General features: G+C 38.3%; 3 protein-coding genes across 5 annotated transcripts; 2 read left to right on the top strand and 1 right to left on the bottom strand.

Moving 5' to 3' along the window:
* The first annotated feature begins 2,541 nt into the window (after window positions 1-2,541).
* LOC121886759 (RNA-binding protein with serine-rich domain 1-like) lies at window positions 2,542-11,457 on the top strand. 3 transcript variants are annotated; one of them, XM_042397003.1, is made up of 7 exons: window positions 2,542-2,667; window positions 5,855-6,001; window positions 6,288-6,467; window positions 6,608-6,710; window positions 8,356-8,509; window positions 8,605-8,746; window positions 9,293-11,457. In XM_042397003.1, the coding sequence occupies exons 1-7, from the start codon at window positions 2,624-2,626 to the stop codon at window positions 9,390-9,392; spliced, it is 870 nt and encodes a 289-aa protein (XP_042252937.1). In that variant the 5' UTR covers window positions 2,542-2,623; the 3' UTR covers window positions 9,393-11,457. The 3 variants fall into 3 exon arrangements, with proteins under 3 accessions (XP_042252937.1, XP_042252940.1, XP_042252938.1); XM_042397006.1 differs by lacking the exon at window positions 2,542-2,667 and adding an exon at window positions 5,022-5,105; XM_042397004.1 differs by lacking the exon at window positions 2,542-2,667 and adding an exon at window positions 5,100-5,153.
* LOC121886758 (solute carrier family 2, facilitated glucose transporter member 11-like) lies at window positions 2,680-4,754 on the bottom strand. The gene has a single exon (XM_042397002.1). The coding sequence runs from the start codon at window positions 4,532-4,534 to the stop codon at window positions 2,918-2,920; it is 1,617 nt and encodes a 538-aa protein (XP_042252936.1). The 5' UTR covers window positions 4,535-4,754; the 3' UTR covers window positions 2,680-2,917.
* A 7,439-nt stretch (window positions 11,458-18,896) lies between the features above and the next one.
* On the top strand, window positions 18,897-21,438 carry LOC121886859 (eotaxin-like). The gene is made up of 4 exons (XM_042397200.1): window positions 18,897-19,104; window positions 19,586-19,739; window positions 20,807-20,888; window positions 21,250-21,438. The coding sequence occupies exons 1-4, from the start codon at window positions 19,035-19,037 to the stop codon at window positions 21,298-21,300; spliced, it is 357 nt and encodes a 118-aa protein (XP_042253134.1). The 5' UTR covers window positions 18,897-19,034; the 3' UTR covers window positions 21,301-21,438.
* The last annotated feature ends 1,907 nt before the right edge of the window (window positions 21,439-23,345 follow it).

The raw sequence follows: 23,345 nt of genomic DNA on the forward strand, positions 1-23,345 counted from the left end.
CAATGAGATGTAACATGTTAGTTGGTTTGCTGTAGAAGTGATGGTATGTAGATTTATCTAGGCTACCTTTGGACAGAATCAGGCTTTTTCCCTGTTTTCAGTCTTTACACTAAACTAAGCTAATCTAACGGTCTCCCAGCTGTAGCTTCATATTTAATGGATACGCATGAGACTGGTATTGATCTAGGCAAGAAAGCAAATAAGTGTATTTCCCAAAGGACGTTTATTATAGGCCTAAGCTCTGATACACACACAAAATCTCTAAAAATCATTAGCCAGCTCCCAAAACAAACCAGAGTGTGTGGTATGAATGTGTTTGAACCTGCAGCTGTCTTTGTCTACTTTTGTCTTTCAAGACTAGACTAATCTTTCAGGTGTAACAGGGGCTGGTTTTGTTGGTAGAAAACCTCTTTATCTCCAAATCCTACTTCAACAGGAATTTTATTTTTAGAAGTGTAGTTGCTTTATTAGAAAAGACTGATGGATTTTGGAGGCCAAATTGAAGGCCATCAGTATAAGAAATATTCTACTTCCTTAGGCGATTTTAAAAAGCAAACTGTTCCAGCTGGGATTTGTAGTGCTTTTATAGCAACTATATTTCTCACTCTCATTCTCTCTCATGCACAACCTACTTCACATTGCAAACACTTCTGTAGAAATCCTCTTTCCTGTCATCTACTTGCAATTCCAACTGCTAGGACACACTTCTCAATTATGCACAAATGATGTAATGGAGTCCAATGAAACAGCTTACTTGAACCTTTCACCTCTTTACAGTGAGATGTTCTCAAACGACACTTATTTACATGAATAGAGAGTAACAGTTTTAATAGGAGTGGGTAGGAGTAGCTGGATTAAAATGCCAATGAGCAAAGGGAGGCAAAGTAATGTGATCAAATGTAATTAAGAAAGCAGTAGTGCTTTGAATCAAAAAGACAGAATCAATCTAACTAACTGAATCACAGAGGAGATGGTGTGGGTCAGCACTTTTATTCTTTCTTCTTGTACATACAGTAGTATATCTTACTGAATAAATATCATTGGCTAAATAACTACAGTTTTTTTGTAGCCAGAGAAAAATAAACAAATGTATTACATACAAAATACAACCTGAGGATCCTAAAGTGAGATAAAGATACAGAATCCTTATTATCATAAAGAATTGTCATACCATGCTTTGGAAAGACAGTGTCATACAATAAAAATACTTTCATTCAGTCAGTGCACAGCTCCTGCAACATATACAACAGTTGTTTTTGCCTAAAACTCAACATGGACAGATGCTTTTGGGGAAAGAGGGTGATTCTGACTATTTGTCATGAAATATATATATATATATATACACACACACACACACACACTTATATATATATATATATATATATATATATATATATATATACATATATATATATATATATATATATATATATATATATATATATATATATATATATATATATATATATACATATATATATGTTATTATCTTCATCAAAAGGTTCTTTAATATAAAATAGCCTAATGGATATCTCCTGCCTCTTGGTTCATTTTAAGAAATAATCAAGTGGCATATAGGCCGATGAGGAAATAACAGAAGCCATGGCAGATGGCATGCAGAAGGCTTGCAAAGGGTTGTCAGCTGGCAGCTGTTGAGTTTAAATGTGTCATCTTCTCCTGGGTGTCACATCTGTCATTCATTTTTGATATTATGCTGATTTACATTTGAGCTCAGAGACTAGAGCAAGCAAAAAGCAATGACAGTGGCGACATCTACTGGCTTTTTTGCAGAGCTGCATTTATAAATCAAGTACATGACCACCAACATTTGAGGAGGTGGTTAAATCATGTTGCTAGGAGCACTTTGGTATTGATTAATATGGTTCAAGTATAGTCCAGTTGATGCATAAATAACAAATACCACCACAAATTATAGAGGCCTGTCATCCTGGGAAATTACATGAGTAGACACTCAAGCTGCCAGGGTTAAGGAAATATCCCTGCTTGTGTCCCTGAATGGGAAAACATGTAAAACATGTATTTTTATCTACTCAGTGCAGGAGTGTAGAGTTACAGTGGGCAACCATTTGATACATTCAATTCAAATGATTTCACACTCTGCTACAAACATCTCTATTATTGTCAAGACATTCAGGGTGGGTATGCCTAAGTGTTATGCAGCTTTGTTATACAGTAATTCAAAATCGGGATCAAAACTTTGGCAGAGAACTAGAATGACAGCGGTATGAGGTGATAAAAAGTGCATTGATTAGTGATTGGTTCCCAAATACATGAATCAAAGAATCCAAAGTGGATGTTTCTCTCTAGGTAGTGGGTGAATGGATAAACGTTAATCATGTTACGTTTTTTATTATTGAGCCTGACAAGTGTATAATTTATGGATGACACAAAATCAAAGAGGTGCCGTACTCTATTTCTACTTTACTTTTATTTAAGTATATTTCTGTAGTAGAATTTTTTATAATGAAGATTTGTACGGCAGTTTTTTGGAAAGTTTGACACAGTTACGGAGAATTTCTGTTTCATTCAGCTTTGAATCTTTTTTTTCCTTGAAAAGTAATCTATAGAGGGAAAAGATTGTCATCACTTGACAAGAGCATCAATGAACTGTCTGGACCCCCTTCCCTTCTTCATAGTGATCATATGGTAAGTAATTAACAGAGTCTCTTAAAAGATGACTCTCAGTTATACTTGAGTACTTTAAGTCCAGATACATTACTTCTGCATGAGCAGGACATCCTAATACTCATGAAACCAGAATTAAATTGAATTATCAGTCATTACGCAGAGATCATCTTTCACAAATAAAACTTCAGATTACAACTCTGAAAGCGCATAAAGTGACCACAAAGGCACTGCCTGTGTCACTTATACTCTTACTGGACAATATCAAATTTCAGTCCCCATTCTTAAGACCAGGGTCAGGATCTTGCGTTAGATTAGTGAAGGAGCAGGCTTTACCCAGCTGGTAGTGATCCTTTATGGGCTCATCCAACTGCCCGTCCGGCCTCTCCTCCTTCCCTCCATTCTTTCTATCAAATTCTGCAGTGATCTCAGCCAGCGTTTTGCCTTTTGTCTCTGGTAAGGTGAGCCACAAAAACACAGCAGACACCACACACACAGCCAAGAATGGCAGGAAGCAGAAGTTCCCCAGGCTGTTGACGATGAAGGGGAACAACATTCCCACCAAGAACAGGTTGATCCACATGAGCGATCCAGCAACCATGTATGCTGCCGGCCGAGCCGACTGGTCAAAGATCTCAGCCGGTAAGATCCCTGTCACGCCTGCAGGGCCCAAGCCAAAGCTAAGGATGTAAGCGAACACACATGCCATGCTGAGGTAGGGCATCCCCGCGACCTCACGGCTTTGGAGTGTGAGAGCTACAGTAAAGACTACAGTCCAGCAAGACATAAGACTGTATCCTCCAACAAGAAGATACTTGCGGCCCACTCGTTCAATCAGGAGGTTACTCATTATAGACGCAGTTAGCTCACTTGCCCCAGTGCCAATAGTGACGTACTGGATTTTCTCTGGAGGGATCCCTGCCTCGAGAAAGATGTAGGAAGCATAGAAGTAGATCGAGTCATTGCCACAGAGCATCATGGCACTACTAGCAGCCATGACCGTTCTGAGCTGGAATCGCAGGCCACGATCCTTAAAGAGAGACCACGGTGTCTTGGCAGATGGTGCACATCCAGAATTTAAGGCTGTGGATTCTTGCTGCTGCTGCTCCTGAAGCATCTCCTCCATCTCCAAGACAGGAGCCTCCCCACCACGGAGTCTCCCAAGCGCACGGACACATGCCTCCCTGTCTCCCCGGTCAATGAGAAGGTATCTGGGGCTTTCAGGGAACCAGGGTAGGGTGAGCAGCTGGATCAACCCTGGCAAAGAGTTACTAGCTAGTAAGTAGGGCCAGAGAGGCTCTGTTCCCAACAGCTCAGTGAGTCCCACAACCTGACCCAAGAAAATCCCAAATGCAGTGAAAACGGCGGATGAAAACGCCACAGCACCTCGAAGGTGTTTGGGGGCGCTTTCCCCAAAGTACATAGGCTGGACATTCATACTGACACCTGAGTTAATCCCCACTAGAAATCGAGCGAAGATGATCATCTCAAATGATTTTGCCACTCTGCTCATTAGCACAAACACAGCACCAACAAACAGAAAGGAGTTGTTCAGAAGCAGCGAGTTCTTCCTCCCAAAGCGGACTGCCATAGGCCCTGCTAGCAGGGCCCCTAGCAAACCTCCCAGTGAGAAGGCTGATACGATAATAGTCCATGCTAGGGTCACCTGGGGTGTGTCCAAGCCTGTGCCCCAGCGCTCCATATAGGTATCATTAATGAAACCCTGGATGTGGTTGGTGGGAGCGTTAATGACTGAGATGTTGTACCCATACTGGAAGGTGCCTCCGATGGCAGCAGAGCACACAGTCAAAGCAAGAGTTCTGGCACTGCTGGAGGGTTTGCTGGTGTCCTCTGGCTCAGTTTCTCCTGTGGAGTTCATCTGAAGCATGGCAGTCAGACCCTCAGGAAAAGCAAACGATTGTGACCTTCCCTCTGTATGTGTGCCTGTCACCTGTCACTCCTTAAGAGCACTACAGTTAGCTATTGCTAGCTTAAACTGAAAATAAAATATGGTATATTGGAAATGTCTTTGCTCATTTGAAACCAAATTACTTGAAAAGGTAGAGAAATGGATATTCCACTGATAAACGGCTTTTTATTATGGTTAAATGTATTCCCTCAGTAAGAATTGTCAGGCAACTTGCCAATCAGTGATCCAGACACTAAACCGAGCAAACTGCATCATATGGCCGTCCTACGCGATTAAAAAGTTCTAATGGTGATATTGTAGCAGTGTTTGTGTGTTCAACTAATACCATTCAACTTTTTAATCAACAGGGCTACATAACTATCCCGTTTAGTAGAGAGCGATTGTCCTGACAGTCCTAAAAAAGGGAAAATTTACCCCAGTTTTTGCCTGTCTCTACCCGTGTGCGTTTGGTGTTTTGATTGGTTTACACCGAACTACAACAATACGTCATCTCTGTGAGACTGTTCCTGTCGCGCATAGGTGGAAAGATGTAAGTAAACGGCCCCATTTTCATGAGCGTTTGTTATAAGATTAATATGTAAGTGTGGCCAATAAGTAGCAACGAAATAATGTCCTGATAAGTACAGTATTTTGGTTGCAAACACGCGTATTTCACTATCTGCAGAACGTATGAAGCTAATATTAACCCACCAGCTAACGTGCACGAGTGTGTGTCAAGCTAACTAACTGTTAGCATTAAAATGTTTTCAGTGTTAATTCGCTGCGAGTTGACAATATACTTTATTGCTCTGCAAATGTATTTTGATATCTTGGTTATTTTCAGTGGACACTAGAACGAATTATCACGAATTACGCGAATGTGTTAAATGTCAGGACTGTTTCATAATAATGTTTTCAAATTAATCTTACGACGTATGATTATGCACAATTAATTATACAGCCATGGTATTAACACGTTGGACCATCTTGGGTTTCACAGCATGCTCAATCTGGGAAAACAACCCTATCTTTCGTTTATATTTTGTGTTTCAAAATTAGTCGTTTTTGATAGATATTGTATTCTCACTGGCATACACATACATGGCACAAACATAGGCAGATAAAGAGCTGAAACGATGATTTGATTTATTGATTTTTACGCAGTCAGACCTCTACCAAGATACAATAGATACCCACACATCAATTTGTGTATATTGTGAAAGTGTCAGATTTCATCTCGGCTAAGTGATGTCTGGTGTCTTAAAGGCTAACTCGTCTTCTTTACTTCCCCTCCAACAGGGCGCCTTCACCAACAAAGAGGAAGGAGGATGAAAAGAGTAAACAGCGAGGTAAAGAGAAATCAGGAACCACAAAAGAAGGGGCTGACAAAGACCGGGGTAGAGAGAAGAACCGTTCACGACGCAGTGCTTCCAGTGGGAGCAGCAGGTCAGAGCCTGTTCTTACAAAATAAAAGTGGATGCTGTTATGTTCCATTGAGCTTGTTCCATGTCCCAGTTTTCCATATTGCTTTACTTTTCATTCAATGAAAAGAAAACGTGGCCCAATTTCAACAATGGGTCATCGATCTGTTCTGTATTGTCTTTTAGGTGCTGACTTGTGCTCCTGTTTATCTTTAGTATTTACTTTGTACAGAGAAAGATAAACACTTTAAGTTCAAAGTCCCAAGTCTCTTCAGCCAGTTCTTCCCATCCTGAAACCTGCTGTCATTTAGGTCCAGCTCCAGCTCCAGCAGCAGCTCAGGTTCCAGCTCGGGCTCTTCCAGCGGCTCCAGTTCCTCTGCCTCTAGCCACTCGGGCTCCTCCAGCTCCCGCTCATCTTCCTCCTCCTCCTCATCGTCCTCGCCGAGCCCCAGCCGGCAGCGCCACAACAACAGACGACGCTCACGCTCAAAGTAAGGAATTGATTACTATGAAATAGTTTGAAAAATTAAGCTTATTTCTTTTATCTGACTCCCTCACACACAACATCCAGGAAATACTATAATTATTATTATAATGAGGAAGTACAAACTTATTATGTTACTAACTGTAGGTCTAAATCAGCAAAGAAGGATGACCGGGACCGACGACGGAGGAGTCCCACTCCTAAACCCACCAAGGTCTACCTGGGCCGGCTGACCAGAAATGTCATCAAGGTAAATACTCAACAACACTACTGACCTCAGAGCACATTGCTGTAAGTCAACTGCTCAAGAAAATCAGGACTTGTATAGGTTTACAGTGCTTGGTTACAATTTAAAAAGGTTTACAGTAGTGGCCGAAACTGCGTAACTGGCTGATCCAAACATGAAACACATGTAACTTCTGGCAAAAGGCCCTAAATAAAGTGTCAAGGATTAGGAAACAACATTTTCTATAAATCAATGTTTTCCTTTTTTTAATTATCTTGTGATCACAGCTCCTCAGGAACCCCAGAACAAATAAAAGTGTATTTGAAATAATGAAAAGTAACAAACAAACATCTTATGAGGGTGCAAACTTGTCACCTTTTAACAAAATTCACAGTTTTGAACTTCCCATTTATTCAATGACTTTGATGGTGGAAAAAAAACAGCTGTATCCAACCAGATGTTTTTCTTGGCCGATTGTTACACCCACAAGCCAATGGGATTGTTTACAGCATGTGTGCGTGTGACACAGACCAGCGCGGAATATCTAAACACTGAGCATTGCTCAACTTTAGCTCATAGTTGCAATTGACAGATCAAACACTGAAATTCCACATGATGGAAGAAGAGCAGTAAGATTTGTGTTATTGATTAATATAAATCTAGAAGGTTTGCAGGTTGGCAGGTCACAGTTAAAACATATAACAGCACAATAACAAACAGTACAAAACAAAAAACACACAGGACACATAATACAAGATACAAAGCCACACACAATAGCGCATATCATACACCCACAATGTGACAATTTATGCCCTCAAAGCCTGTTGCTCATTGTATAGAAGGGGGCCAATAGAAAAACAATTAGTGACACAGTAAAAGAGATGAAAGATGAAAATATAGGGACTGTTGTGGGATGATTTCAGGTTTCTTGTTTGTCCATGAACATGAATAAAAGTCTAAAAGAAATAAGTCACAAGTGTTTACATGCATGAGCAATTATAAAAGACATAAATAACCCAGCTTTGTTACTTGTGTCATGCAGTAATGTTATATCTTCATTCTGTTGCAATCTATTTATTAGAGTACTTGAAAAATTGTGTAGAGTAGAAAATCACTCCTAACTGGCCAAAAATTCTCAGAGCTTCTTTGAGGATGAGCAGTAAGAGCATTTTATAAACTTTCTTAACTTAAGGAATAACTCCCAACTCTGCCAATATTTAGGAGAGCTACAAATCTCCTCTTTACAACTTCATTACAACAAGTAAAAAATGTTGATAAAGTCTTAAATCTTAATCATTTTTCCCCCTCATGTTGGGAACATAAGGTAACATGAGGACAGAAGAGATACATAGAGAGGTGAACAACAGCACATGGTTTGCAACATGTGCCTGTGCAATATCTGCAAGATGCTGCAATATTATAGGAATTGTAAAATAATGTGGTTGAATGGGGCTTCACATTAGGCCTAACTACTGTTCTTAATAGGCTACATTTATTTTATGTTGTGACTGAAATCTACCTAAAGCTGTTGGTCCAACTTCCCTCATATTCCACTCACAGTAAAAAGAAATGACACTCTGGATAAAACTCTCATTTGAATACATATAATTGTGTCAAGATGTAGATTGTGTAGAAGGTTTCAAAGCAATCTCTTGTTGTGTCTTTGAAGGAACACATCCAGGAGATCTTCTCCACCTATGGCAAGATCAAGATGATCGACATGCCCATGAACCGCGTCCACCCTCACCTGTCCAAGGGCTACGCTTATGTAGAGTTTGAGACCCCTGAGGAGGCAGAGAAGGCGCTTAAACACATGGACGGAGGTAAGTGTAGTGTAGAGGAGACTAGAGTGGCACTTATATTTATGTCTCAAAATGAATGTGATTATTTTTGATTGTTTTTTTTTTTTTTTCCCCAGGTCAGATTGATGGTCAGGAGATCACAGTCACAGCTGTACTGGCTCCTACAGTGCGCCCTCCACCTCGCAGGCTGTCTCCTCCTCGCCGGATGCCTCCTCCACCTCCGATGTGGCGACGCACTCCACCTCGAATGAGGAGAAGGTAAGCAGCATGTGATGAGCGCCAGTGCTGGAGAAGCAGCGCTGCATTTTGGAAACAAATAATGTAGATTATCCCAGAGATGCACCGATACCGATAATGATATCGGATATCGGCCCGATACTGACTCAGATAGTGGTGACAATGGGCTGATCTGGTATCGGATACCGTTATTTTAATAAATAACAATTCAGTAAATTTATATTTATGAATTTATTTGTTACATTTTGCCTTACACATAAAAGAATGATCCCAGTCTCTTCCACACTGTGAGGCATACAGTTTATTAATTAAACACTGGTACCGGATCTGTACTTGGTATTGGCCAGTACCCAAAGCCCAGGTATCAGTATCAGGACTGAAGAAGTGGGATCAGTGCAACCCTAGATTATCCCACACATATATTTACTGTTTGTCACAACACAATGACATTCAAACTCTAAAATGTGTATAATTTTTTTTTTTTTTAAATGTTCAGTAGTAATTTTCACTTTCACTATTTCTTCTTCTGCCTTTGTCTTGCTCTCCCTCTGTAATCTTCTGTCCTAGATCTCGGTCTCCACGGCGACGCTCTCCGGTGCGTCGCAGGTCTCGATCACCCGGCCGCCGCCGTCACCGGTCACGCTCCAGTTCCAACTCCTCCCGCTAGAGATCAGGAAACCCCTCCTCCTCCCTTCTGGATCTGTTCGTCTGCTGTGTCCTTTTGTTTAAAACAAACATGAAAGAAACATTTTTATGGTTAACCGTCACACATCCAAACCACTACTGTGTACCCTGGGTAGATTGTTAGAGCCAGTGTTTTATGCTCATTTAAAACTGAGAAAAAGGTGCTATATGTACGAATTGGCCACCTGTCAAATTCATACTTCACATTCCAAACCAATTAGGGGCAGCATATCACCAGAAAGTTGGGATGTCTGTTCCATTACACTACGTGAGCACCGAATCAATAGTGCTTTATCAGTGCTCTGTTAGTTAGCAAACAAAGTTACTAGGACTAAGACTAAGTATGATAGCAATATCAATTCATTGCTAACGTTTGCTTGAATGAATCTAATCTAGAAGAAGTAACGCTACCCTCTCATGTTGGACTGAGGGCAGACTGCATGCTAACAGTGACCTCTTGAGGGACAAAGTGGTATTACGAGACAAAACACCCGGGGCCGGGGCTAGCTGGTTAGCATGCTAACTTCAGTAGACTGTATCTCTACAACATAATAGATAGACGTCTTTGACATAACGTCAAAACTGTTATGTCTTCACATTCTGTTGATAATGTGTTAATTTTTGAATGTTTTATACTAAAATTCTTACATATATCCCATTTAAAGCAGCTGTAAAGGTAAATGGCAGTTTTCTGGTGGAGACTGGAGAAACTCTCCAACTGTACTCCACAAGGCAGCTTCCTACACCCACTGTCAATGTTAAGTAGAGGTTCTTTGTTGAGAATGACAAATATTGGGATTTTCTGACACTATCAGTTGACAAATGGAAATATCTGTTACCTCTTTTTATTAGTAGCCTAGTTCAATTTTTTGATTCAAAATGGGTAGATTTAGGCAGTCAAATGCCAGAAAAACAAAATACAGTTGAAGACTAAAAATATACTTTGTCAAAAGTTCTATAATGTCCTTGCTTTAAAAGATTGCTCACACAAATTTGAGTTCAATCCACTACTGCATCTTGTTTTTATATTGATGGTCTGTCATGTATTTTAGTGTTTGCATGGAGTCATGGAGCAAATCAGCAACTCCTGGGAACACATAAATAACTCTGTTTTCTCATCACTAAACGTTACTTAAAATAATCCTACAGTACAATCCATCTGGCACTACATGTCCACTTTTGGGGCTGTCTAGAGTCATTTTTTTTTATTAAATTACAGATTTTAAATGGTGCTAATGGTCATAATTTAGGTCTAAATCAGTCCTTTTTTTAAAAAAAAAAAAAAAAACAGTTCCTACTGTAACCGTCCTTTTCAATTTAGAAATCACACAGTGAATCTGATACTATGGCCATAAAGAGTCAAGAGGAGGTTGGACAAAAAGACAGAAATATCACATAATACAGTAGCCCTGCAGTAAATGGCAATCTGGTGATGTTTATGCTGTTCATCTTTTGTTTACACTCTCAGAAGCAGGGATGGGATGGGGCTGGAATGCTGTAACAGCTGTTGTCTTAATGGTCTTTCCTTGGACGTGACATATGCTGTCATTTTGCAGCTTTCCCCCTCATCGTATGATAGAATTAGCAGGAGTGTGTGAGTGATGCTGCAGCGTCATGGCTTACAGTAAATCCCAATTACAAAGGCAGCTATACAAGTGAGTCATATTAAGATAAATACCAGATAGAAGTGTGTTTCTGCTTTAATACACTGTAAGTCTAAAAATGACAATGACTGTTGTATTGTCAGATTCTTTAAAAAGAGCCCAAATTACTGGTACATCAGGAATTTCTGTTCTTTTTTCCACCTGCTTTTTGTGTATCACACTGTGATCTCCTGATCCAGACGTTTGCGGTTTTAGATTTGGGAGTGAGAGTTGTGTTTTTTTCTTTCTTTTTTTCTCTGTGGTGGACTGATAAAACCAGCGTGACCTGTGTGTGTCTGTGTAATTATATGCGTTTTCCACAAATCTCATTTTGTATAGCTAGCTAAGTGTGTGGTTCAACTTGCGGCTTGACAATAAAGGTCTTGGTTTGAACTTTAAAAAACATTTTTTGTCTGTCATTTCAATATGTCACACTGTTACTGAATCTGTTTTAGGGAGGAATATTGAGCAGCCAGTCACAAAGACACCTGGTGTTGCTTTTATCTCTACATGAGCAATGAGGGGGTGTGTGTTTCCTCCTTTTTGCTACATTTATACCAAAAAATGTTTGTCTAGAAAGTCAGAGATTAACCACTCTGTGACTGGACAATATAAGAGTTTCATGGTTCATTATTACCAGATCTTTACTGTACACACACGTTGACCATATTGGACCCAGGATGGCTTTCTCTACTGGCTTTGGACTGACTTGCATGTGTTTCATCATGCTGTTTTTTCTACCTGGACAAGGTGAGTGTGGCTTTGACTGCTAGTGAGTAAAGTAGCTTTTGAAGGACAACTGAAGATATGCTTATAAACTGTCTGACCATGAAATAACATGTTTTAAGGCACAAATTGAAGTCAAACATGAATAGCTGATGAGAGGCTTTATTATTAGTTATCACTGTTAATCACATGGTTCTTTGTTCTTGGTTACTGTGTGAATTCAAAACTTAAACTGAGGAAAACAAAACATCCTTTAGACATATTGGTTAATGCATTAGCAAGTTGTAAGTTTTGGATGATTTAACCCACATACCATAGTGCCTATTGGTGAGTTCTTATAGATGACAAATGCAGCTAAATGGCATTTGTAAGTCTATGCAGCACTAATTTATTTACAGTATTTTATTACTATACTAATGTTTTTCTGTGTCTGTATGTGCTGCATTGTAGGGCAACGTCAGTGTACCACGAGTAAGCCCCCAAAAGTGGGAAACATCCCGATTGCCTGCTGTACCGAAACCTCAAATGGCACCATCGGGGAGACTGTTGACGCCTGCTATGAACAGAAGAAAGACCTCTTGCCTTGTAAAGTACATGCTTACATGTAAGGGAAAGTATTCAATGACACACAAGCTTCATTTTCTGTATTTGTGGTGCGTTGTGTTTGATCAGTTTTCCTTACAAAGCTAATCATGAGCAGACGAACCAGATTTAATGTGAAGAACTTTCAGAATCACTTCTAGGAATCACGGTGAGAGTTAATTTAGTTAGTTTAAGAGGACGACATCTATACAATACTGTATATACACGCTATTCAACCTTCATAGACTGTAAACAAAGCTACTGTTTACAGTTCAGGGCGGCTGTGGCTCAGGAGGTAGAGCAAGTCGTCCACTAATTAGAAGATCGACGTTTTGATTCCCAGCTCCTCCAGTCCGCATGTCCTTGGGCAACATACTTTACCCCAAATTGCTCCTGATGACTGTGCCATCAGTGTGTAAATGATTAGATATCCTCAGATGGGCAGGTTGGGACCTTGCATGGTAGCCCCTGTACCCATTCAGCGTATGAATATGTGTGAATGGGTGAATGTGATTCGCAGTGTGAAAGCGTGGTCTGAAGACTAGAAAGGCGCTATACAAGTACAGTCCATTTACCATTTACTCACATGGGTTGAAAAAATAAATGAAACGTTTGGTTGACCTGTGTGAAATCGGCCCCATTCAACTACATTGCTTTTACATTTCCTATAATATTGCAGCATCTTGCACATATTTTTGAGATACATGTTGCAAACCGAGTGCTGTGGTGCAATACTGTATTGCATCTTCTCTTCTGCTGTCCAGTTCCTCTTTAATTACACCTCCAGTTACCTTATGTTCCCGATATCAGTTACTTCTGCAACATCACACAGTCTTGGAAAATGCACCATGTGAACATAATCTATCTGTAGTTGAGATTCAGTAGCCTATCCAGCCAGGAGGACCAGGACTGTGTTCATATAAATTTTAGTCCTGGACTGTGGAGCAATGTTTTCAAGAGCAGGTCCTCATTTGACACTGGATTTATAGTATTTCACTGATCTACATGTGGAGGCAATGCACTGAAATATTGAAATATGCAGCAATGTACCAGCAAAGGCAGTGAGGAATTAGACTGCTTGCAAGTAAACAGATGTAAACAATGCAGATTACAATTTCTTTTTTCCTTTTTTTTTTTGAAAAAATCAGCTTTGGAAATGCTTTATGAGAGAGAAAATACATTCAACACAACATTCAGCTAGTCGGGCTAGCTGTTTCTCCACACCTCCACTGTTTATGCTAAGCTAAGCTAATCATCTCTCAGCTTTTGAACTATACTTAATGCACAGACATGAAAGTGGTATTGATTCTTTTCTTCTAACTCTCAGCAACAAAGTAAGAAACATTAAAATGTCATACTATGCTTTTAAAGTTAATGCTGTTTTCATGGCTTGGGGCAAATTGGTTTCATGAAATATACATTTTTTTCTCTTATCTGTATTTTTAACTCTACAGCTTTGTCACCAAGAGTAACAATTATCGGTGCGTGGACCCTAAAGCCAGCTGGCTCAAGAGAAGACTTGAAATGTTAAAAAAAGTAAGTCTGGAGAACACGTGTTTAAGTTGAAATTTACAGCTGAAAGAAACATAAACGAGGAAATCTTGTTGATCTTGATGGTTTTGTATTTCTATATTGATGTTTTCTTTTGTCAGACTGTCCAAAGTCAACAATAATCTTAAGGATGTTGTTCATTTGATAACACATTGTCAGGTGCAGTTTGAGGGAACATACCCAACCTCTACACTATTAACAAGTTTTAATGTGTGTTGTCTTATTTGGCATTTAGGAATTTTAGTCTGTGACTTCAAATCAAATGCAGCATATATGTGAAAATCTTAATTTCTATAATGTTGGACTTTTAACTTTCCAAGCTGAAGTGAACTGTTTCTCTCCACAGAGAGGAATAACTTGTGAAGACCTTGTGAAAAGCCTTCATCAACCAAAATGAAGATGATGCATCATGACCTTCTGAGCAGAATGCTGGCGCTAATTTCTGTTAAAGTTTTCTACTAACTAAGATAAAATGTTTTATTTCCTCTATTTCGAAATACATATTTTACTAATGGCTTTGCAGGAATCATGACATCTTATAAACTAATAAAGCAAGCATTGAAAAACATTGTATTGGTGCCGTTGCTGTACTGATATGCTGTATTGACAGCTTGGGACAAAAACATCCCTGAAAATCTGTGAATGATTGTGAAATTGAGGAAAATTTCATAAAACCTCCCACATTTTGGGAAATACACGTATTTACTTTGTTGCTGAGAGTTACTCTCATGTCTGTAGGATTAAGTTACAACCAACACTGCCTAGTTTATAGTATAAAGACTGCTGGGAAACAGCTAGCATGGCACATACTCTCCAATGCTGAAAAATCGACCTGCCAACACCTCTAAAGCTCACAAATGAACATGTATCTCATGTTTTTAATTCGTACAAAACAACTATTTTTGATTGTATGGGGAGTTTGTTTGGGTTTTATGTGGAGTTGGACAGAACTGGAATAACTGTATTAAAGATAACATGCTAAATTCCCATCGTCATTTTTCACCAAAGAAGACAATGAAAGTCATTGAATAGTAGCTGAACATCCTGATTATAAAATATTTATTGACATGCCAAAACTGCATTAAGGTTTTAGCACAGATAGAAAATCACCTAAAAAGTTGATTTACATTTCTCAGTCTACTGTATTCCAAAAGGAGCTGGCTTTTATCAGAATTGCAATGTATTATCAACAGGTGAAAGTAGAAATACTTAAATACAAAAGCAGTATATGACTGATAATGTTATATTCACTGTGAGTTTTACTGGTATTCTGACTTTCTTTGAATTTTTCATCTTGAATTTGACCTATCCAACATTCAACATGAGCAACTTGATTTTTTTGTAGATCTAAACTTTAATTGGGGCAAATGAGGGGAGTTTAAGAGGGGAGCCTAATGCACCTTAACCATTAGGCTACCAGGGTTTCCCAAGTACTCTTGTGCACTAAATATGAAGCTAGAGCCAGGAGAGGGTTAGCTAGGCTAACTAATGTCTGCATGTTAAATTCAGACTGATGGTGTCAAAATAGTTAATAATGAAATTTTATTGCTATAAATACAGTGGTGTTTCAATATTTCAATGTAACTGGTACATTTCATTATTACGCATTTTTTCCTTCCACATTTGTGGTTTTAACATTGAAATATTTTTTGTCTCATAGCAGCATCAACATATCACACCAGTACTGAAGACAATATATCTGCTTACATATTTTTTTAATCCCTTTAGGCAAGAAACATGTTGTCAGAATCATTGAGTAACCACTCAGAAAGACAGCAGTGTTCCCCTTTCTCTAGAAAGAAGGGTTGTGTGTTCTATGTAGCAATGATTTTTCTTCTCACAAGTCACTGCTTTACTGTAGAACCAGCTCTTCATCGTTCACTTTCACCAGATTTCTACTGTACAGAGACACAAACTGGGACACAGGATGCCTTCCTCTCTTAGCTTTGGAAGTCTCTCATGTTTATATGGTTAAACATTGAAACATTTCCTTTCTGTCCAAGGTGAGTGTAGCTTTGTCTAGGTAGGATAAGAAAATCATCTCAAATTGTATCGTATACATCAAATAAATTTGACTTACTGTTATTTTGTATATGCTGCATTAAAGTGTGTCCACAATGTTACAGCCCTCGGCAATGAAGTTCAGGACACATCATTCCCTCTTGCTGTACAAAGGCCTAAAACTTTACCATTAAACAACCTGTCAGTGCCTGCTTTGAACAGAGGGAAAACACATTTGATAACTGTAAAATACGTGCTTATATGTAAATAAAAGTACACTCACACAATGGTCTGTGTTTGTGGTGTGTCAGTGTCCCCTACCAAGCCAATAATGAGTGGGCAGACCAAGAATGATATTGGGAAATACATGTTTTTGTTTTCTTGCAGAGTTAAATAAGAAGGTTAGCTCTTTCATGTATTTTTTTTTTGGGGGGGGGGGGGGGGGGGGGGGGTCACTTTGCCTTTATTTGACAGTCAAAGTGTGGAGAGAGACAGGACATGTTGCGTTATGTGGTACGCACTTTAACCATTAGGCTACCAGGGTTTCCCAAGCACTCTTGTGCACTAAATATGAGGCTAGAGCCAGGAGAGCTAGGCTAGCTTATGTCTGCATGTTAAGCATGGGCTACAGCTGGGAGGTGGTTAGCTTAGCTTAGCCAAAAGACTGGAAGCAGCTATCCTATGTAAGACCCAAAGTGTAATTTTTACATTTTGTTTTTTGTCAGATTACAAGCAAGATACAATGTGTTAATTTGTGACCTTTCCAGGTACTTGTAGACTTTTTTTGCCTTTGGAAAAAGCCAGAATAGACTGTAGCTTAATATATACTGTACAGGTATTGATCTTCTCATTAAACTCTCTGCTTGTTGTTTCTGTAAATTCTAAACAAAAAGTATATCAGATTACTCAACACTCTCTGGTCCAGCTTGTTTTTATTTATTCTAAACTTTTGATTGGAGTGCATATTGGGTATATCTGTTGCAACTACAGCGGCCAATCCAGATGTTTTCTTCATTCTGTGCAGCTTATCACTCTCAGCACACATCCCACTGCACTCTGTCCTTATATACAGTAAGTAGTTCACTAAAAGGTTGTTCATCCGCAAGTCCATCTCACTATACTTTAAAGTCCAGTCAAAAATATTATTATTCAAAGTAAGTATATCCATATGTCTTAAAACATATCTGGAGGTCATCTTTAAGAGTTCAGTACACAAACACTATGATTCATGATCACTTCATTTCATCATGAATTTCGGTTTCTGAATTTGACTGATATAATTTGAGCAACTTGATTTTTTTTTTTTTTTTTACTTAACTTGAATTTTTACATCCAAACTTCAATAATTGAATTTGCAAAACTTGAAAATGTTTTTTGAAGTCACAACTTGAACACTGAGTGAAGAGTCAAAGAACAGATGGTGCTCATCTTTCTCTGGAAGGAGGGTGTGCTTGTTCTTTTAGGGATCAGAGCTTTAACATTCCTCCTCTGTGACTCTGGTGGTGGACTCAATAGAGTGAGCGATACGAATCAGACTCTCCATCACTCACTTTTACCAGATGTGCTACTGTACAGAGACACACTTGGACCCAGGATGCCTTTCTCAGTTAGCTATGGACTGTCTCTCGTGTTTCATCATGCTGCTGATCTTCTCTGAACAAGGTGAGTGTGGTTTTGACTACTACTGACTAGTTTTGAAGGGCCACTGAGGATTGGTGAGTAAACTGAGTGTGAAAATGCACAGATTGAATTTAATTCAGATCAGAGTCTTTATCACTCCAGTTATATCTCTAGTTGAAATGTATCCTATAAAACAAATTGGATTATACAGTAGTGAACTCTTGGTTACAGGCAGTGGAAGAAGAAGTACTCAGATCCTTTACTTTAGTAAAAGTACCAATACAGCAATGTATAAATACTCCATTACAAGTAAAAGTCCTGCACGAAAAATCCTACTGAAGTAAAAGTAAATGAGTATTATCATCTTGATGTACTTAAAGTATTGCAGTAAAAGTAATGGTTTGGTTCCCCTGACTGATATATTATTATATATAACATCATTAGATTATTAATACTGAAGCATCGGTGTGTAAGCAGCATGTTACTGTTGTAGCTGCTGGAGGTGGAGCTAGTTTCAAGTACTTTTTATACAGTTAGCTAGTTTAGTCCAGTGGTTCCCAACCTAAGGGTCGGGCCCCTCCAAAGGGTCACCAGATAAATCTGAGGTGTCATGAGATGATTAATGGGAGAGAAAAGAAGAAAATACAAAGGTCTGATACAAAAATCTGTTTTGAGTTTTTGGATTTTTTCTCTAATCATTGATTTTTGGTGAAATATCGGATCATTTGAACATTTACTGAAATGAACATGTGAGAAGTTTAAAGGGAAAAATCACTATTTGGTGGAGCTGTTAACAACTCATAGACATCTGAAATGTGACCCCGACTACACACTGCTTTTTGTAAGACGTCAAAAGCCAAAAAGGTTGGAAACCACTGGTTTCATCTTTAACAATGTGTTGTATTTTAAAAGCTTGTCATATTATCCATTGTGTCAAATCTTCATCTGAAAAGTAACTAAAGTTGTTAAATAAATGTAGTGGAATAGAAAGTACAATATTTCCCTCTAAAATGTAGTGGAGTGGAAGCTAAGTTAAGCTAAATTAAGTTAAGCTAACATCCAAACATACTAGATAGCATGAGAAGGATAACAGGAACAGGTCATTCTCTCTTTCTACAAAGAAATGCTTATGTAGTTGAAGGCAAATCTCATTTTGTATAGCTAGCTAAGTGTGTGGTTCAACTTGTGGCTTGACAATAAAGGTCATGGTTTGAACTTTAATAAACATTTTTTGTCTGTCATTTCAATATGTCACACCGTTACTGAATCTGTTTTAGGGAGGAACATTGAGCAGCCAGTCACAAAGACACCTGGTGTTGCTTTTATCTCTACATGAGCAATGAGGGGGTGTGTGTTTCCTCCTTTTTGCTGCCTTTATACCAAAAAATGTTCGTCTAGAAAGTCAGAGATTAACCGCTCTGTGACTGGACAGTATAAGAGTTTCATGGTTCATTATTACCAGATCTTTACTGTACACACACGTTGACCATATTGGACCCAGGATGGCTTTCTCTACTGGCTTTGGACTGACTTGCATGTGTTTCATCATGCTGCTTTTTCTCCCTGGACAAGGTGAGTGTGGCTTTGACTGCTAGTGAATAAAGTAGCTTTTGAAGGATAACCGAAGATATGCTTATAAACTGTCTGACCATGAAATAGCATGTTTTAAGGCACAAATTGAAGTCAAACATGAATAGCTGATGAGAGGCTTTATCATCAGTTATCACTGTAAATCACATCAAATTGTATCAGATGAAAAGAAATTGGATACAATGACATTAACAGCTAAAACCAGATATTTATCTCTTGGTTACTGTGTGAACTCAACACTTAAATTGAGGAAAACAAAACATCCTTTAGACATATTGGTTTATGCATTAGCAATTTGTAAATTTTGGATGATTTAACCCACATACCATAGTGCTTATTGGTGAGTTCTTATAAATGACAAATGCAGCTAAATGGCATTTGTAAGTCTATGCAGCACTAATTTATTTACAGTATTTTATTACTATACTAATGTTTTTCTGTGTCTGTATGTGCTGCATTGTAGGGCAACGTCAGTGTACCAAGGGTAAGCCCCCAAAAGTGGGAAACATCCCGATTGACTGCTGTACAAAAACCTCAAATGCCACCATCAGTGAGCATGTCGATGCCTGCTATGAACAGAAGAAAGACTTCCGGCCTTGTAAAATACATGCTTACATGTAAGGGAGAGTATTCAATGACACACAAGCTTCATTTTCTATCTGTATTTGTGGTGCGTTGTGTTTGATCAGTTTTGCCTACAAAGCTTATCATGAGCAGACAAACCAGATTTAATGTGAAGAACTTCTTGGAATCACTCCTAGAAATCACTGTGAGCGTTAATTTAGTTAATTTAAGAGGACAACATCTATACAATACTGTATATACACGCTATTCAGCCTTCATAGACTGTAAACAAAGCTACTCACATGAGTTTTAAAAAAATGAAACCTTAGGTTGACCTAATTTGACCAAGCTGTGTAAAATCAGCCCCATTCAACTACATTGCTTTTACATTTCCTGTAATATTGCAGCATCTTGCACATATTTTTGAGGTACATGTTGCAAACCGAGTGCTGTGGTGCAACACTGTATTGCATCTTCTCTTCTACTGTCCAGTTCCCCTTTAATTACACCTCCAGTTACCTTATGTTCCCGATATCAGAGTTACTTCTGCAACATCACACAGTCTTGGAAAATGCACCATGTGAACATAATCTATCTGTAGTTGAGATTCAGTGGTTTAGTACAGTAAGTTTTAGTCCTGCACTGTGGAGCAATGTTTTCAAGTGCAGGTCCCTCATTTGACACAATGCACAATCCTCTCATTGGTTGCATGCTATTTCACTGATCTACATGTGGAGGAATAAGACTGCTTGCAAGTAAACACATGCAAACAATGCAGGTTACTTTTTTTTTTTTTTTTTTTTTTAGAAAACTCAGCTTTGGAAATGCTTTATGAGAGAGAAAATACATTCAACACAACATTCAGCTAGTTGGGCTAGCTGTTTCTCCACACCTCCAGTGTTTATGCTAAGCTAAGCTAATCATCTCTCAGCTTTTGAACTATACTTAATGCACAGACATGAAAGTGGTATCGATTCTTTTCTTCTAACTCTCAGCAAGAAAGTAAGAAACATTAAAATGTCATACTATGCTTTTAAAGTTAATGCTGTTTTCATGGCTTGGGGCAAATTGGTTGTATGAAATACATTTTTTTCTCTTATCTGTCTTTTTAACTCTACAGCTTTGTCACTAAGAGTAACAAGAAATACTGTGTGGACCCAAGAGCCAGCTGGCTCACAACAAGACTTGAGAAGTTAAAAAACGTAAGTCTGGAGAACACGTGTTTAAGTTGAAATTTACAACTGAAAGAATCCTAAACGAGGAAATCTTGTTGATCATGATGGTTTTGTATTTCTATATTGATGTTTTCTTTTCTTAGACTTTCCAAAGTCAACAATAATCTTAAGGATGTTGTTCATTTGATAACACATTGTCAGGTGCAGTTTGAGGGATCATACCCAACCTCTACACTATTAACAAGTTTTAATGTGTGTCGTCTTATTTGGCATTTAGGAATTTTAGTCTGTGACTTCAAATCAAATGCAGCATATATGTGAAAATCTTAATTTCTATAATGTTGGACTTTTAACTTTCCAAGCTGAAGTGAACTGTTTCTCTCCACAGAACGGAAAAATTTGTGGACCCCTTGTGAAAAGCCTTCATCAACCAAAATGAAGATGATGCATCATGACCTTCTGAGCAAAATGCTGGCGCTAATTTCTGTTAAAGTTTTCTACTAACTAAGATAAAATGTTTTATTTCCTCTATTTCGAAATACATATTTTACTAATGGCTTTGCAGAAATCATGACATCTTATAAACTAATAAAGCAAGCATTGAAAAACATTGTATTGGTGTGGTTGCTGTACTGATATGCTGTATTGACAGCTTGGGACAAAAACATCCCTGAAAATCTGTGAATGATTGAAATATTTTCTGTTTCATAGCAGCATCAACACATCACACCAGTACCGAAGACAATATATCTGTTTACATATTTTTTAATCCCTTTAGGAAAGAAACATGTCAGAATCATTGAGTAACCACTCAGAAAGACAGCAGTGTTCCCCTTTCTCTAGAAAGAGGGGTTGTGTGTTCTATGTAGCAATGATTTTTCTCCTCACAAGTCACTGCTTTACTGTAGAACCAGCTCTTCATCGTTCACTTTCACCAGATTTCTACTGTACAGAGACACATACTGGGACACAGGATGCCTTCCTCTCCTCTCATGTATTTTTTGGGTGGGGTCACTTTGCCTTTATTTGACAGTTAAAGTTTAGAGAGAGACAGGACATGTTGCATCATGTGGTGTGCACCTTAACCATTAGGCTACCAGGGTTTCTCAAGCACTCCTTCGACAGTCACAACCAAGATGATGCATTGTGACTCCCTACACAGAAGTCTTTACACTGATACCATTTTCTGTTTCATTTTTCTACTAATTTGGATCAAATTATTAATTTTCCTTGATTTAAAATATATTTAAAGATTTTAACAATGTCTTTGTAGGAATCTTTTGCTTTCTAAATTAATAAAGATTTCATTTCATTTTTTGGTCCTTTGTTTACAGTTTATATCAGCTTATATCATGACCAAGAACAATAAAGCTGAACAAATATGAGCGAAAACAAACATATGACCCTTATGAACATATTATACAATTCAAGTTGTTTCTGAACAAAAAGTATATCAGATTACTCAACACTCTCTGGTCCAGCTTGTTTTTATTTATTCTAAACTTTTGATTGGAGCGCATATTGGGTATGCTCACATCTGTTGCACCTACAGCGGCTAATCCAGATGTTTTCTTCATTCTGTGCAGCTTATCACTCTCAGCACACATCCCTCTGCACTCTGTCCTTATATACAGTAAGTAGTAGTAGTAGTAACTAGTAATATACAGTAAAAGTTTGTTCATCCTCAAGTCCATCTCACTATACTTTAAAGTCCAGTTAAAAATATGTTTTTCTTCTTGTCCACTGGGTTGGGGTTATGTGTTTTACCTGCAGAATGATGTATATATAGAGCTTGGCACTAGCCGGCTGTTTTCACATTCATCTGCCAAAGTTTCTCTGTATTCACTTAAATCTCAGTTTACGGTGTGTACCTATGATTTGTGACATCACGACTAGCCAACTTTGGTCTAGTATGCAGTTTACTTGTAATTGAACTTCCAAGTGATTTTAAGAATTTTAAACAAGGTAATTAAACTTTTTTGTGGGCCACAAGTTATTATTCAAAGTAAGTATATCCATATGTCTTAAAACATATCTGGAGGTCATCTTTAAGAGTTCAATACACAAACACTATGAATCATGATCACTTCATTTTCATGGTGAGTCCTCTGAGCGTGTCCTAGTTTTCATCTTGAATTTCGGTTTCTGAATTACTCAGATCCTTTACTTTAGTAAAAGTACCAATACAGCAATGTATAAATACTCCATTACAAGTAAAAGTCCTGCACGAAAAATCCTACTGAAGTAAAAGTAAATGAGTATTATCATCTTGATGTAGTTAAAGTATTGCAGTAAACGTAATGGTTTGGTCCCTCTGACTGATATATTATTATATATAACATCATTAGATTATTAATACTGAAGCATCAGTGTGTAAGCAGCATGTTACTGTTGTAGCTGCTGGAGGTGGAGCTAGTTTGAATTACTTTATATACAGTTAGCAAGTTTAGTCCAGTGGTTCCCAACCTAAGGGTTGGGCCCCTC

The sequence above is a fragment of the Thunnus maccoyii genome, chromosome 20 (genome assembly GCF_910596095.1).
Source record: "Thunnus maccoyii chromosome 20, fThuMac1.1, whole genome shotgun sequence".
NCBI lineage: Eukaryota > Metazoa > Chordata > Actinopteri > Scombriformes > Scombridae > Thunnus > Thunnus maccoyii.